This window comes from Gorilla gorilla, chromosome 1 (assembly GCF_029281585.2).
Source record: "Gorilla gorilla gorilla isolate KB3781 chromosome 1, NHGRI_mGorGor1-v2.1_pri, whole genome shotgun sequence".
NCBI classification, from domain to species: Eukaryota; Metazoa; Chordata; class Mammalia; order Primates; family Hominidae; genus Gorilla; species Gorilla gorilla.
Genome location: NC_073224.2, coordinates 217950382 through 217966787, shown reverse-complemented (window position 1 = coordinate 217966787; position 16406 = coordinate 217950382). Strand labels below are relative to the sequence as shown.

At 56.3% G+C, this 16406-nt stretch overlaps 1 protein-coding gene across 10 annotated transcripts in view; it reads right to left on the bottom strand.

Annotated features, from left to right (window-relative positions):
• HSPG2 (heparan sulfate proteoglycan 2) overlaps positions 1-16406 on the bottom strand; it is a 114868-nt gene that overhangs the window by 54668 nt on the left and 43794 nt on the right. For 4 of the 10 annotated variants that reach the window (XM_063701917.1, XM_055387257.2, XM_063701927.1 and 1 more), the window contains exons 4-22: positions 13701-13810; positions 13543-13601; positions 13097-13257; positions 11781-11831; positions 11052-11180; positions 10534-10788; positions 10329-10448; positions 8435-8566; positions 8128-8272; positions 7882-8033; positions 7643-7792; positions 4444-4607; positions 3761-3940; positions 3468-3664; positions 3212-3359; positions 2097-2224; positions 1682-1768; positions 1538-1596; positions 1291-1358 (exon numbers count right to left, since the gene is read on the bottom strand). In XM_063701917.1, coding sequence (XP_063557987.1) covers positions 1291-1358; positions 1538-1596; positions 1682-1768; positions 2097-2224; positions 3212-3359; positions 3468-3664; positions 3761-3940; positions 4444-4607; positions 7643-7792; positions 7882-8033; positions 8128-8272; positions 8435-8566; positions 10329-10448; positions 10534-10788; positions 11052-11180; positions 11781-11831; positions 13097-13257; positions 13543-13601; positions 13701-13810 — 2495 coding nt within the window. The remainder of the gene's footprint in view (positions 1-1290; positions 1359-1537; positions 1597-1681; positions 1769-2096; positions 2225-3211; positions 3360-3467; positions 3665-3760; positions 3941-4443; positions 4608-7642; positions 7793-7881; positions 8034-8127; positions 8273-8434; positions 8567-10328; positions 10449-10533; positions 10789-11051; positions 11181-11780; positions 11832-13096; positions 13258-13542; positions 13602-13700; positions 13811-16406) is intronic. The other 6 variants (XM_063701920.1, XM_063701933.1, XM_063701924.1 and 3 more) reach the window with 3 other exon arrangements.

Here is a 16406-nt window from a genome sequence, read left to right as displayed (position 1 = left end):
CTATTAAAAATACAAAAATTAGCCTGGCGTGGTGGCACACAGCTGTAATCCCAGCTACTCAGGAGGCTGAGGCAGGAGAATTGTTTGAATCCGGGAGGTGGGGGTTGCAGTGAGCCGAGATCGCGCCACTGCACTCCAGCCTACGCGATGGGAGCGAGACTCCATCTCAAAAAAAAAAAAAGAAAAGAAAAGAAAAGAAAGAGCACAGGTATGAGGCGTCATTGCCATCTGAATAGTAATTCCCACTTAACAAGCACTTAGGCAAGCATTTTTCCCTTTTCTCTTTGGCTGCCAGGGGGTTCACCAATAAATTTAGACTTGAAATACAGCGACTTGATTGAAATAATTGCTGCTTCTATTTATGGAGTGTTTCACGCACTGTTCTGCTTTCCATTCGACATCACCTCATTTAACTCCCCTAAGGACCTTGAGAGGTAGGTGATACCTTCATCCTTCACATGAGGAAACAGAGGCTCAGGGATGTGAAATGACTTGCACAAAGTTACTCAGCTTGCCCATCCACTCTGGGATTTAAGACCAGGAGTGCCTGACTCCAGAATCCATCCATTCTTTTTTACACCGACACTTGATACTCACATTCTTTTTTTTTTTTTTTTTTTGAGACGGAGTTTCAGCCTTGTTGCCCACAATGGAGTACAGTGGTGCGGTCTCAGCTCACTGCAACCCTGCTTCCCAGGTTCAAGTGATTCTCCTGCCTCAGCCTCCTGAGTAGCTGGGATTATAGGTGCCCGCCACCACGCCTGGCTAATTTTTGTATTTTTAGTAGAGACGAGGTTTCACCATGTTGGCCAGGCTGGTCTTGAACTCCTGACCTCAAGTGATCCACCCACCTCAGCCTCCCAAAGTGCTGGGATTACAGGCGTGAGCCACTGCGCCCGGCCGATGCTCCCATTCTTAACGCAAGTGACCTCCCTTCTCTGAGCCTCCATTTCCTCATTCACAAATTGGGGACACTAATATCTACATCATTGTATCAATGTGACAATGGACAAAGTATGGCAAAAGCAAAGGTACAATGTAGATACAAAGGCTGCATAAAGAATGACTGGGACTTGAACTGTGGTCACCTGACTCCCTAACCAGTGCTCCTTCCCAACGCCAGGCCACCTGTCCTGGTACGGAAGGCCGGTGGGCCAGGTCCACCAGCCTCTGACTGGGTTACCACCCACTGGCCAAGGATCTATGGAGAGGACGGAGCTTCCTTCTTCCTCCTCCCAGCTGTGGTGCTGGGCCCAAGGCCCCTGGGTGGGTGGCAGATGGCATGCGTACCTTACAGCGGCAGGCCTCCCCGGAGGTCCCCATGCTGCCACGCTCGTCACAGCGCACAATCTCCTGGTCTGGGATACAAAACGAGTGTTGGCAGGGCAGGTGGGAATGGGATATACGTGGTCCGGGCAGATAGAGGAACAGTGGCTCCCCAAGGTTCATGAGCTGGGGCAGGGAGGGAGGGTGCCTGGTGTGCAGCCCAGGTTGGGTTGGGAGGTGGGTGTCAGGGGATGGTGGCAGCCATACTCACTGACGGGCCTGCACTTCCCGCCGGGCTGGATGGGGTTGCCCTCGTATCCGGGGGCACAGCTAGGGGAGAGAGGGGGCCGCCATCAGCACTTCCATGACCCCACCCAGGAGCCCCCTTCCTGCAGCCCCCAAGGCTCTCCCTCACCTCTCACAGCGGCGGCCAGTGTAGCCTGGGGCGCAGGCGTCACATGTGGCTTGGCCATCCGTGTCCAGGAAGCAAGTGTCTGAGAATCTGTAGGTATCAAGTGGACAGGGCATGGGGCAGGGCTGGGGTCAGGCTTTCTCCTCCCACCCTGGGAAATGACTGCTGTCTACACAGACACAGTGTGCCATGAGGCATGACGCCATCTCCCTGCCCGGCAGCCTCACAGCAACTGTAGGAAGTCAGGGGGCCCATTATACAGAAAAGGAAACAGAGGCCTAGAGAGGTCAAGGAGCATGGGATAACTTAGTGATCAGGTAGAGATCTGAATCCAAGTCTCCAGCCTCCCTGCCCAGAATATTCTCTGGCCTGTTGCACTGTCCCCGGCCAAACCCCCCCACCCTGAGCTGGGGCTGACCTGCGGGAGGCATCGATGTATGGGCAAGGGCAGGGCCGGCAGGCAGTGGCCGTGGCCTTCATGGCGTCCCCAAAGAAGCCAGCCTTGCACTTGTTGCACTGTGGCCCCTCTGTGTTGTGCTGGCAATTCTAGAAGAAGGAGGAGGGTATGGCTCAACTTCTAGAGCAGAACTGGGCCAGATGCTGCGGGGGACCTTGGAGGCTGTCTAGCTCAGCCTCCCCATCACGCTGGAGGCACAGCTTTGCAGACAGGGGAGCATCAACTGCAACCACTTATAGATGATGGGGAGCTCATCATCTTACACGGCAGCCTGTCCCATAGATGGTTCCAAATGCCTGCTTTTTATTGACCTAAACCTGCCACCCTCTTCCAATCCGCACCCACTGGCCAGTTCTGCTCTCCAGAGTCTGTTTCTTCTATCCGACACCTTTGCAGGGATTTGGAGATGACAATGCTGCCCTGCTTGAGCCTTTTCTTCCGTCTGCTCCACAATCCCAGCTCTCGCCACTATTCCTAAGAAATAAGGTACCACCCCAAGGGCTCTTCCCCCTAGAGTTGCCCTCTGCAGGCCATGCTTCTTCATTTGGCACTCTCCAGGATTAGTCTGATGAGGGTGGAGAGGAGGGCCAACACCTCCCTTGTCTGGATGCTACATCTCTGGGTTTTTTTTTTTTTTTTTGAGACGGAGTCTTGCTCTATTGCCCAGGCTGGAGTGCAGTGGCACAGTCTTGGCTTACTGTAACCTCCACCTCCTGGGTTCAAGCGATTCTCCTGCCTCAGCCTCCTGAGTAGCTGGGATTACAGGCGTACGCCACCACGCCTGGCTAATTTTTGTATTTTTAGTAGAAATGGGGTTTTACCATGTTGGCCAGGCTGGTCTCAAACTCCTGACCTCAAGTGATCCACCCATCTAGGCTTCCCAAAGTGCTGGGATTACAGGCATGAGCCACCGCGCCTGACCTATATTTCTGTTATTGCATCCAGAGGTCATGATAGTTCATCTGGCAGTCATGACAGTCATTCTGGAGGCTTGTGCTGAGCTCATGAACACAGGGAGTCTCACGCCTTGTCCCTGCTCCTATTTTAGTGTTCAAGTGTCTGCTAGCACTACTCACCAGGCAGTGGCCATACACAGGGTCACAGGAGCTGGCATGGCCATTGCAATTGCAACCAGAGCAGGTGCCCAGGTAGGGCCCACCAGGCACCCGAGTGAAGTGGGCATCACAGCTCTCGCAGGACAAGCCAGAATAGCCAATGGGGCATCTGTGGGGACAGGACCAAAAGAGTCGCTGCAAGGACGGTGAGGCCCTGCCGTTTCTCCTCTATCCTTGCCAGGGTCTCTGTGGTTCCCAGCCCTGCCGGCTCAGGCACCTGCACTCCTCCACACTGTGGGCACGGCCATGGCTGGTGGCATGGGTGACGGTGGTATCCATGGCGATGTCGCTAAGTCCCACGCTGGCCATCTTGGTGTTGTACACGGTCTGGATGAGCACGGCCTCCAGGCTCTGCAGCACCTGCAGCAGCTCTGTGCGCTGCACCGGCCGGCCAGACTCATGGACCCAGTGCTCCTGGGTATGGGTGAAGGTGGCAGGGGTCACACATCAGCGCCTACCCAGCCTAAATCCCCCTTTGCTCCCAGCCCTAAGGGCTCAGGCGCCACCCACCTCAGAGAACTGGACCTGGCGCTGGTTCAGAGCACCAGGTTGGGTGGGTGTGTGGCCTCGGGAGAGGAGGCGGTACCCGGCACCCACGAGGACCACGTCCGGCCGCTGCACTGGCTCCAGCATGCCACGGGCCAACTCGTAGCGCACGTTGTAACGCAGGGAGCCGCCATAGGAGTCCACCTGGCACAACAGGGTGGATCAGCACGGGCAGCTGTGGGCACACTTGACACCTCGTGCCTATGAGGTGCCTATAGTCTTCCAGCTCCTCCCTCACTCTGCCTACCTGAGACTTACTGTGTGCCAGGCACTGAGCTAGGCACAGGGAAACCGAGATGGGTGAGACTCAGGCCCTGACTCTAGGGTGTTTGGTCCATGGCAGGGTGTGGAATCATGCAGTGCACAGGGTACCCAGGGAAGCCAGTGCGGAGGCACAGAACCCAGCCCAGGCATGGGGGAGCGGTCAGGGAGGGCTCCCGGGAGGAGGGGAGGCCAGTTCTTCTTCCTAAGCCGACAGTGCTGGGGAGAGGTCCTGCCCTGAATGGATGAGCTGCTGCCACAGGGGGCTGCACTGGGGCATGGTAACACCTTTCCCTCCAAGTCTGCCTTGTTGTCCACCAACTGCAGAGGGAGCAGAGCCCACAGGGATTCTTTCCCCACCCAGGGCGGCAGCCCAGGCCCCTCACCTTGTTGCCCAGGAACTGTTCAGGCAGAGCCCAGAAGGAGTCGTGGACGAGGAAGCGGCGGGACAGGTCGACTAGCTGGAACTCGTGCAGGGATGGGTCGATCTGCAGCTGCGTGGAGGAGAGGGGTGGCGTGCCGGGCTGTGCAGGCATTGTCACATTCACGCCTGTGGGTGGCAAGGGGGAGGCTGAGGGCTGCAGCCTGGGCCTGCCTGATATACCTATCTTGAGGGGCAGCAATCCAGAAAGGTGGGAAAGTTCTAGTGGAAATTTGATTTCGAGAAAACTTTGATCTCTCTTCCAAAGTGAAGAAAATGCAGTTTTTGGCCAGGTGTGGTGGCTCACGCCTATAATGCCAACACTTTGAGAGGCTGAGGCGGGCAGATCACTTGAGGCCAGGAGTTCATGACCAGCCTTCCCAACATGGTGAAACCCCGTCTCTACTAAAAATAAAAAAATTAGACAGGCATGGCGGTGCACGCCTGTAGTCCCAGCTACTCAGGAGGCTGAGACAGCAGAATCACTTGAACCCGGGAGGCGGAGGCTGCAGCGAGCTGAGATCACACCAGTGTACTACAGCCTGGGGGACAGAGCAAGACTCTGTCTCAAAAAAAAAAAAAGAAAAGAAAAGAAAAAGAAAATGCAGTTTTTTCCCTCCTTCCCAAATACTGGAGCAGCATTTCTCAAAGCATGCTCTGGGAAAGTCAATGCCATGGAATGATAGCTGGGAACCATTTGGGAACCACAGGGTCAAAGAAAGGACAAGGGGATTCTTTGCAGCCAGACTTCTCAGGGCCTTTCTTGCTAAGAGACCCACAGACTTTCAGAGCTGGAACAACCCTGCAGGCAGGAGAGCTACACAGGTCTGAGGAACAGGAGACCAAGTCCAGGTGTGTTGTAAGCCTGGGCAAGGGCCTCAGTTTCCTAATCTGTAAGATGGTGCTTAAAGTAGCCTGCCTCCTAGAGGTATAAGCTAAAATGAGCACATTGATATAAAATGGCTAGCTCTTATTGTTGCTGTTGTTATGACGGGTCGTCCAGTCCAACCCTCTCCTATGTACACACACACACACACACACACACACACACACACACACACACACACACACACACACACAGAGTCACCCTACATGGGAATTCCCTTGACAGCATCCTCCCAGATCTCTAGGACAGCTCCATCCTAGAGAACTTTCGGTGGAATGAAACTATCCTGTACCTACACTCTTCGTTACGGTAGCTGTTAGGTTGGTGAAAAAGTAATTGCTGGTTTGGTTTTGCCATTAAAAGTAATGGTACCAGCAACATGTGGCCACTGAGCACTGGAGACATGTCTAGTGCTGCTCAGGAATGAATCATTGTATTTCAATTTAAAGAGCCACACATGGCCAGTGACTGCCACATTGGATGGTGCAGCCGTCATGGATGGAGAGCGTACAACCTCCAAAGGCCGTCCCTCCCGGCTCTGGACAACTTTGACTCTTAGCAAGTTCTTCCTTACACAGAGTCCACATCTGTCTGCCAATAGCTTCTCCCCCTCATCCTGAATTAACCCCCTGCAACCACAGGGGAATCCAGCTCCTCACCCGCAGAATGACCGAGCACAGCCCCGGGTCTAGGTTACTCAATCCTCTTTCCTCCCTGCCTTCCGGGCATGTCTTCAGGCCTCCTCCCTCCTGGTCACCATCCACACACAGGCCACCTGCTCACCCTGGAATTCCCACCACTCCCTCCCCTGGACCACCCAGATTCCAATCAGACAGCCCTGGGTTCAGCTCCCTCTCTGAACTGCTGTGTGAACCCAGGGAAGCCCCACAACATCTCAGAGCCCTGGGGCTCTCATCTTAAAACTGTGAAATCAGCCCTGACCTTGCAAGGGTTTTTGGCAGTTCGTTGACTGTCACGTCAAGCCACAGGGCGAACTGCCTGCTCACCAAATGGTGGCCACGGCCATTAGCATTGTAAATATACTGGGGGACAACTTTGGGAAGTAACTAAGTTTTGTTTTGTTTTTAGGGATGGGGTCTCACTCTATTGTCCAGGCTGGAGTGCAATGGTGTGATCATAGCTCACTGCAGCCTCAACCTCCTAGGCTCAACAGATCCTCCTGCCTCAGCCTCTCAAGTAGCTGGGACTACAGGTGCAAGCCACCACGCCTGGCTAGATTTTTTGTTTTTAATTATTTGTAGAGATGGGGGTCTCTCTGTGTTACCCAGGCTGGTCTTGAACTCCTGGCCACAAGCAATCCTCCCTCCCCAGCCTCCCAAAGTACTTGGATTACAGGCATAAGCCACCATGCCTGGCCAGGTAACTAAGTTTTATACAAGTCATTTTTAGGTTCCTCAACCAACAAAAGGGCATAAAATGTGTTGAGTGCTTTGGAGCTAACTCTCTACATGCATTTAATTCTCTGCAATGAAGAAGTGAGACTCAGCAGGGTGAGGGCTGCTTGATGCCAGGTGGGAAACGACAGAGCTGAGACCTGAGCCCCAGTCCAGGCAGTGCCTGGGCTCATGCCCTCAGCCATCCTGCCATTCTGCCTCTCAGTGCCAGAAAGAACTGAGTCCATCTGCCTGCCTCTATCTTTGGGAAAATAGGACCAGGGAAGCCAAGAGACTTGCCCAAAGACACAGCGGCAGTACGTGGTGTAGCTGGAGGCCACCCTCAGACCAAGGAGATGCCAAAGCCTGGGCTCCTATAATCTGGGTACATTGGCACCTCTGTCTCTCAGAATGAGGACAATGACTGTGACGTTAGCAAATACCTCCTGGGTGCTGAAAATGCGCTGAGCACAATTCTGAGAGGCTTACATACGTGACTCCACTAAGTCCTTACCAACCCCTAGGAGGTAGTTATTCCATACCCCCCGACTTTACAGATGACAAAACAGACACGAGATAGTGGGTAACTTGACCCAGGACACAGGTGGACAGCGTCCACGTCAGGATCTGAAGCAGGAAGCTGGCTCCAGGGCCCGTCCTCGCCGTAACCTGAGGCAGGTAGGTAGCAAGGGGGGATTTGGCTCTTCCTAAACATCTTGGTTTTCCCCCCGAAATGCTTTTTTGACAGGGCTCAGTGTTTCTTCAGCAACTCACATTCCTTCCCGAAACCTGGCCCCCTCTGTCCGCATCTATCCTCTGTGCCCACTGGGTACAGAGGTACCCACCTCCCACCTCCCGCAGTGCTCACCCGCCCGCCAACGCACCCTTGAAGTCATCGGGTTGGTCAAAGCGCAGCCTGATCTGGTCCCGGAAGCGGCGGGTGCTCTGGCACACGCTGGTGATGCCAAAGCAGAAGCAGGGCAGGCAGGCGGCGCTGTGCTCCAGGTAGAAGTGGCCGTCAGGGCAGGGGCCTGCTGGGCGGCATGGGCGGGGGCTGCAGCTGGCTGTGGTGGGCAGCCCGGCTCCGCCCCCACACCCGGTGACACCTGCCCTCCGGCAGTACCTCGTTGTGGGACGAGCTCAAGGACACCGTCAGGAATGCCAAACACCATGCCCCGGGCGTTCATAGCCTCACAGGTGTAGGCACCCTGGTCTGACTCCTTCACATCACGGATGATCAGTGTGCCACGGCCACCCTCGCTGGTCACTGTCACCCTGGTGAGCCCCAAGACAAGTGGTGGGATCTGTCCTATGGCTCTGGACCAGCTGCCCCTCATTCCCACCCCACCACCTGGGCCCAGAGCCGCACCTGGGATGAGAGGGGATGTGGCCCCAGTTGAGCCTCCAATTGATGATGGGGGTGGGGACGCCAATGGCCACGCAGGTGAAGGTCACTGTCTGGCCCCGGGAAGCCTGGATGGACTCCCGGGGAGGTGTCACCACCTGGGGGGGCACTGAGGAGACCAGGGCAGGAGTGAGGGGTCGGGGGCAAAGGAAGGAGGAGCGGAAGGAGGACTCCGAGGGGCTAGGAGGGAGAAGAGTGGAGGCTGAGGCTGTGGACAGAACCCCCAGAACCCAGCCCAGGGCCCGCATCTCGACCCCAGCTCCCTGCTCACTGCAGCCAAACTCGTCGCTCCGGTCAGGACAGTCACTCTCCTCGTCACAGTGGAAGCTGGCTGGGATGCACATGTTGGTAGAGACGCATCGGAACTGTGTGGGCCCGCACACTTCCTCAGGACGCTTGGTGGCTGGGGACAAAGCCAGGTGGTTCCCAATAGCCCACCCCGTCCATCCTCCCTGGGCATCCCCAGGGCCACTCTCTCATCTTGCCCACATAACCCACAGCGGCCCTTGCCATGCCTAGCCCCTGCTGCACAACACTGTCCAACTCACAGCCAGCATGATGCGGCCACCAGCTGTCATTAAACCACTCATCACATTACCCGGCCCCCACCCCTCACTCCACCTGCATTCCCCATGCCAGTTATGGCTGGCACATCACTGTCACAACCACAGCGTCACCCAGCCACGCTCAGAGGCACAGAAGCACTATCTTGCTCACATGGACAAGACCCATGTCAAAGGCACAACCAGTGGGGCTGGCATCTCTGGGCACCAGCAATGCCCCGCACACCCTTCTCTACCAGAACGCCTGGCACAGTGTGGTCCCCTGAGGGGCTCGACGGTCTGTGCTCCCACTGACAGGCCCTCTGTGGAGTGGCCAGAGGCTGGAAGTGGCCCGGGACAAGGGCTGGGCCCTGCTAGGCCTCTCTAGTGGCTGGTGACCAATGTTCTTCCTCAGGGAGATGGAGCTTGAGAGAGACACAGACAGGGACAGAGAAGTCACAGCCATGCAGGAGCGGAAGCTGCACATCCACAGAGCAGGTGCGAGAGGAGACCAGGAGGTAGCCGTGGGCGCAGCTCAGGCGCTTCTGTTCCCCACACTCTCAGGAGCCCACGAGGCCATTCAGCTTTCATGTTCTCTGTTTCTGTGCTGTCCACAAGGACCTGTCCTTCCTTTGACTTCCCCAGGAGAGGCCCCTGAGAAGGGCCTTCCAACTAAAGCCCCCAATTACTTTATCTCTCCCAAGGGGCTGGTGCTATCAGGCAAGCTTAGAGCCACAGAAAGGCGTTCTCAAACTCCGCCAGTCTGTGGCATGATGCAGCCTCTCCCCAGGGCTTGCTGTGGAGTGGGCAGGGGAAGGAAGGCAAGGAGAAGCTGGACAAGTTCACAGCAGGAACATGGACACGCGCCCAGACACACCACCCAGGACCACAGAGAAGAGCCTGAAGATTATCCTTAATCTTGCACTAACAAGCATCAGGCTTCTCGCGGGACGGGACATACAGGATACCACCTGATGTGGTCGCTGCCTCTCCAGCCTCCCCCTCCTATTTAACTGTCAGGATGCCCGTAATGTCCACGACTGGAAAAGATGGATACCACAAGGGTGGGGAAGTGGGAGGCTGGAAGGATGGATGGGAGGGAAGAAGGACGACAGATGGATGGGTGGATAGATGGATGAAGGGCTGGGTGGATGGATAATGGGTGTATAGGTGGGTGCATGGGTGGCTGGGGAGTTGGACAGATGGATGGGTAAGGCTCTGACTTGCATACATACACCAAGGACCCATCACCAAGGGACCTTGGCACATGGAACCCTCCTAGCCATTCATCCGACCCACATACAAAACAAAGAGAAGCTTCATGGTAACAAAAATAAAGGAAAGAAATGATGAGACACGAACCACAGGCAGGCTAACCACACAGCTTCACCAAAGGCCAGCTCAGGGCCAAGGGGCCTTACGGCTCTGGTTAGAGATAAACCTTGGGGTGTGTCTCCAGGGCCTTCCGCACTCAGCCAGGGAGAGCAAACAAACAGGCTTGGGGGACTGGGGAGGGGGGAAAGCGGAGGGGCAGGGTAGGGGCGGGGCAGGAGTGGAAGGCGGGGCAGGAGCAAGCGGCCTGGGCAGGGCAGGGGGGCCTCAGCTGGACCCTCGGATACTCACGGCAGTTGGCTTCATCAGTTCGGTCCTCACAGTCAAAGTCACCATCGCAGCGCCACAGCTTGAGGGCACAATGTCCATTCCCGCAGGGGAACTCGTTGGGCTCACAGGGTGGCGGGGGGCCTAGGAGACCGGGCAGGGGTCAGCAGCATCCTCCCGGGCCAGCTTCCTGCTCCCCGCACCCACCTGCACCCCTGGCGGTGCGCACCACAGTCTAGCTCATCGCTGCCATCCTCGCAGTCCTCCTGTCCGTCGCAGAGGTAGTCTCTGGGGATGCAGTGCCCACTGCGGCATGCGGCCTCCTGGGGCCCACAGGGTAGGGGCCGGACGGAACCGGGAAGCAGGGGCTGAGGAGCGTGGGTGACTGGTGGCTGTCGCATGATGGTTGTCTCTGGCCGGGGCGGTAAAGGTGTCGTCTCCATGAGGAGAGAGAATGTGGGGCTGATACCCAGGACTGGCTCCTCTGTGGATAGATTCCGCTTGGCATTTGGCAGAAGCAGATGGCTCCTCACCTGCTCCTTGTCCCCAACCCTCCCCAGGCCCACCCTGTACTCCCCAACACCACTCCCTGCCACCCCCTGCCTGGCTTTGTCATCACCCTTCCTATGCCCCCATCCTCTGCCTGCACCAAACCCTCATAGCCCTTGATGGGCTCCAAGACCCAGGTGTAGGACCCTGGCCCTCCCCTGGCACCCAAACCACTCTTGGCCCCGGACATCCCCTCACCACAATTGAGCTCATCAGACATGTCCCTGCAGTCGGGCCGCCGGTCACAGCGATACTCCAGGGCCACACACTCATTGTAGCTGTGGCAGGCAAACTCAGCCTCCGTGCAGGCTCTTGGGAACTGGGGCACTGCAGGTGGAAGGAAGCAGACTGGAGTCAGAGGCGGCAGGAGGGAGGTGCGGGAAGCTGTAGGTGCTGTGTGGCTGGAGTGGGCTTCAGGGCCCTGTGTCAGGCAGCTCGGTTTCTGGCAGGCACAACGAGGGCAAGCAGCACATACTAGACACATCCACAGCACACGTGGGGCATGGGACATGTGGCAGTGGCCTCCCCCATCTCTAACACAGACCCCACACACAGTTGACATGCCACACGCATGCAACCACCACACCACACACATGCAGGCCGCAGCCTGGCCCAGTGAGGACAAAGAAGGAGGGGAGAAGGGAGTGCCCAGCTGTCTTGGGCTGCGCCCAGCCAGCCATCTTGCCCACACCCTTCTTTCCTCTCCATCCTTTAAAAAATTTTTTTCTCTCTTCTTTTTTATTTTTTTAGAGACAGGGTCTTGCTATGTTGCCCAAGCTGGTCTCGAACTCTTTGCCTCAAGCAATCCTCCCGTCTTGGCCTCCCAAAGTGCTGGGGTTACAGGTGTGAGCCCCCGCACCCGGCCTCCTCTCCAACCTTAACTTCTCTAGGAACCTGGCTGGGCCTCGGCCTGGCTTACACTCTCACCTGGTGTCACTGCGACCGCCACAGCGGCCGGCGGGGGTGGGGGGGTCTGTGCTGGAAAGGAAGATGTGGTCAGTGGCTGTTCCACCTGGGAGCCGGGAGCTGAGGGCTGCAGGGCTGGGCCAGGCCATTCCACCATCCCTAGCCAGGAGGACTTATTGAAAAGTGAGAGAGGAGGGCTGGACCCCCAGCAGTCTTTAGACCTGGGCCTGATGATGCAGAAGAGCAAGCTTGATCTCTGGGTGCAATAATTAAGGGTTTTTGTTTGTTTGTTTTGTTTTAGAGGCAGGGTTTTGCTCTATCGCCCAGGCTGGAGTGCAGTGGCATGATCCTAGCTCACTGCAGCCTCAAACTCCTGGGCTCCAGTGATCCTCCTGCCTCAGCCTCCTGAGTAGCTAGGACTACAGGCGCGCACCACCATGCTTGGCTTGAATTGAGTTGTGGAACAAGGGAGGTGATGGTTTCACTGTCTTTTCCTAATTGGGCTACACCATAGTAGGGGATGGAGTTTGTTCCATTCTGAGTTCCACTGGGTCAGGGTCTTCCCAGAGACAGGGAACTGAGATGGAGACAGGGCCGAGAACCACACCTGTGAGGGATGAACTAGGGCTGTTCGGTCTAGAGAAAAAAAAGAGACTCAGGAGGTTAAAACAGGAGACCAAAGGCACAGTAGAAGGAAATCTGGGCTGACCCAGAGTACAAAGGCCAGGATTCTGCACCTAACAGCTGTGTGGCTTTGGACCAGTTTCCTAGTCTCTCTGTGCTTCAGTTTCTCCTGCTTCTGTCATCACAGGTTCTGGCAAGACTGTCACAGACACCGAGTTTGTTTGAAATCCTCGCCTTTTCACTATCTGCCCATCTGATTCTGGACAAATTTAGATTTTCCTTTCTGGGCCTCAGTTCCCTCGTCTCTGAAACAGGAGGAATAACATCTCCTTCATAGGAATTGCTGTGAAGACTGACCCGGAGGCTGGAAATAAAGGCAGTCAGTGCTCAGTAAACAGTTGCTCATTATTATTAAGTACTAATGTGTTTTGGACTTGGAAGTACAGGATAAATAAAGGCCTGATTACCTATTGTCAATGTGCAGAGGTTTAGAAGGAAGGAGCAGAACTCGGGTCTAATGGGTATGTGCTAGAGGAAACAGTCTGTGCTCTACCAAGCCAAGATTGTGTAAAGATCGATGGGGCAGACTCAGGAGTAGTGAGCTCCCTGTTTCTAGTGGTGTGCAAGCCCAAGTTGGGAGCCTATGGCGGAGACACTGAAAGGGGACCCCACGAATCTGGAGGAGGCGATCCCAGACACCAGGATAGGCTCACCTGTGCCCAGGCGTCGGAACTGGAATCCCTGGGGAGAGGTGATGTAGGAGGCCATAGAGCCGCTGGAGATGACCCTGAGCAGCACCTCCTGAATCTGAGCCCCATCCACATTCCCTTCTGAGCCCACATCCAGCTCCACAAAAACCCAGCCATCCAGCTCCCTGGGGATGGAGATAGGCAGGAGAGGAGGGTCAGCGAGACGCCTGTGTTCTCAGCTCCTCCATGAGGCTCCCGCCCCGATGCTCAGGCCCTGTTCCGGGACAGCCTGTACCCAAAGAAGGGCACCTAAAGGTCCCAATGATCCCCCCACCAATTCCTGAATTTCCACCCACAGCGACTCATCCCATAGGCCTTTCCGCGGTGACAGGCTTCCTTTCCATCCTCATCAGCCCCCTCCAGGTTACCCGCTCAAGTCCCCCAGCAGCCCCCAGGGGGCCCCTTCTCACTTGATGAACACCACACTGACAACCTGGTCTCCGGGAATTTTCAAGTACTCCGACTCCAGCTGGGGAGGGACACAGTGCCATCAGCCCCAGAGGCCTTCACCCCATCCTCGGTCCTGCCCGGCCACACCCGCGAGCTTCCCAAACCCCCTTCACCTCACCGTGTCTACCACAGCCTCGGACACCTCTCGGAACTCTCTGGAGCCTGCATCCTCCAGCTGAGGGCTGTACTCGATGGAGCGAGTGAAATTCACCAGGGCTCGGAAATAAACTGGAAAATCGAAGGAGGATCATTTTGAGAGCCCCAGCCTGGCATCTAGTGGCCTTAGGCAGTTGGACCATTCAGGCAGAGTTGGGGTGATGGCCCCCAGAGGCCTCCCTCGAGGCTGACACCTGTGTGCCCACAGCCACACCCAGGACTGCCTGTAGGTATACATGCTCAGGGGTCAATGCCAAGGCCCCAACTTGACTGAGGGGCTTTAACTAACAGGGGAAATGGTCTGATCCAGAAACCAAGTGCTAGTGCAAAAGAGGAGACCCCCGCAGTTCAGAGGAAGGCTGGACAAGAAGGGATGGCTCCCAGAGGGAGTTGGCCTGGCACAGGGATTACCTGCGTGTGACTGGGAAAGGCTCTGCCAGCCTTCCTCGGCCAGTTCCCACTCATTCCTCAGGACTTGGCTCAGCCATTGTCTCCTGATCTTCCTGATCTGCCCTGGCTGGGGTAGAGACCGCTGCCCTGGGCTCCCACAGTGCCCTGCTTTCCCTAGCAGAGCACCTTCCACCGTGTACGGCATAGATTCTGCCAGGTTTCACATCACAGTAACAATTGTGAGTTCTAAGGTCAGCCATGCCTCAGGCACTGACCTCGGCTCTGAGTTTCTGTTTCCTAATGGGGATATTGACTGCATGCACCACCTGGGTTGCTGCGAGGAGTGCATGACATTGTGCTCACATGCACCAGGCCCTTGTACTCAGATGCAGCGCCTGGCACACAGCAAACCGCCCAAGAATCGAAGCTGCTGTGGTCCTCTCTCCACCACCAGACTCTAGGCTTGATGGAGGGGAACCTGGGATTTCATTCACGCCCGCATCCCCAGTGCCTGCCGAGTGCCTGGTACACAGCGGGTTCCTCGAAAGTGATGGCTGAATAAATTCATCTCAGACTGGTGTGAACATACACATGCATCTGTTGTTTCTTTTTTTTTTTAGGCAGGGTCTTGCTCTGTCACCCACACTGGAGTGCGGTAGCAAAATCACAGCTCACTGCAGCCTCAAACTCTAAGGCTCAAGCTATCCTCCCACTGCAGCCTCCTGAGTAGCTGGGATTACAGGTGCATGCCACCATGCCCAGCTAATTTTTTGACTTTTGATAGAGATGGGGTCTTGCTATGTTGCCCAGGCTGGTCTCAAACTCCTGGGCTCAAGCAATCCTCTCACTTTGGCCTCCCAAAGTACATCTATCGTTTCTTAAGCACCTACTATATATGAGACATTTTATGCTCATTACGTTTCACAATATTTGTGAATTCATGTATGTGATAGATATGAATGAATAAGAGTGACAAATGAGTCATATACAAGCCAAGCATCCCTAATCCAAAAATCTGAAATCCGGTGTGTAGGTGGCAGAGCAGGGAGTGGCACTGTCTGTGCTACTGCCAGGCCCATCCTCCTCCCGCTTTACTCTGTCCGTCAGGCCCGCAGGTGCACAGGACATTCTTGCTCTGTGGCTCAGGTGAAGAAAGCCCTGGCGCTGCCTGCCCTGAACCGCTGGGCTAGGCTCCTGGGTGCCGGGTGGGCGGGGCTCTGTGGGCTGGAGTGTGGGGGCCATGGCTCAGCCACAGAGGCCCCTTGTGAGCCAGCACAGAGGCCCATTGAGAGTCCCCCCACCCAAGCCCCTGGCCTCAGCCCCACGGCCCAGCGCGGGCGAGGAGGCCGGGCCTCTGCCCAGGAATGTGCCCGCTCCTGGGGAAGGGGACTGGAGCTCCACAAAGCCCCTTTCTACTAGGGCCTGGGAAGGGCACAGGCCCTTCAGCCTGACCCCACCCCGCTTCGTTCTTCGAGACCAAGGGCAGGTCCGGGCGAACACCTCCCGTCTCCCACCCTGCAGCTGGTGCCTGAGCATTGGGGCAGAAGGTGAGGCCACCTCTATTTCAAGAACCAGCCCCCGGGCTGGGCGCAGTGGCTCACGCCTGTAATCCCAGCACTTTGGGAGGCCAAGGCCGGCAGATCACTTGAGGTCAGGAGTTCAAGACCAGGCTGGCCAACATGGTGAAAATACAAAAATTAACCAGGCGTGGTAGTGCATGCCTGTAATCCCAGCCCAGGCTGAGGCAGGAGGATTGCTTGAATCAGGGAGGCAGAGGTTGCAGTGAGCCGAGATTGTGCTACTGTACTACCTTCCAGCCTGGGTGACAGAGTGAGACTCCATCTCAAAAAAAAAAAAAAAAAAGAAAAGAAAAGGAAAAAAGAACCAGCCTCCAGAGCCAAGGACACTGGTGCAGCCAGCAGGGGCGAGGCTGCCTTGGAATAGGGGTGCTCTCTGGCCAGTCCTCTCCCTCCTCTCACCCTATCTGGTGAGTTCCCTTGGAGCCAGAGGCCGGGAGAGGGAGACAGCTGCCCTGCACTCAGGGTAGAAGTGGGGGCTGCACACCTGACTAGCCCTGGCCCCGGAGCAGGCTACTCACCAACTCCTGATTCCCATCCCTGCTCAACAGAACTCTCTGCAACACACCCAGGCCCCCGAACTCCAGCCCTGGGTCCCTGTGGGTCCCTCGGGTGGGCCCAGGATTGGCCTGTGCTGGGGTGGACACAAGTGGCCTCTGGAATGCAGGGCCTGGTCCTTGCAGGGCTGCTGCACCCATCTC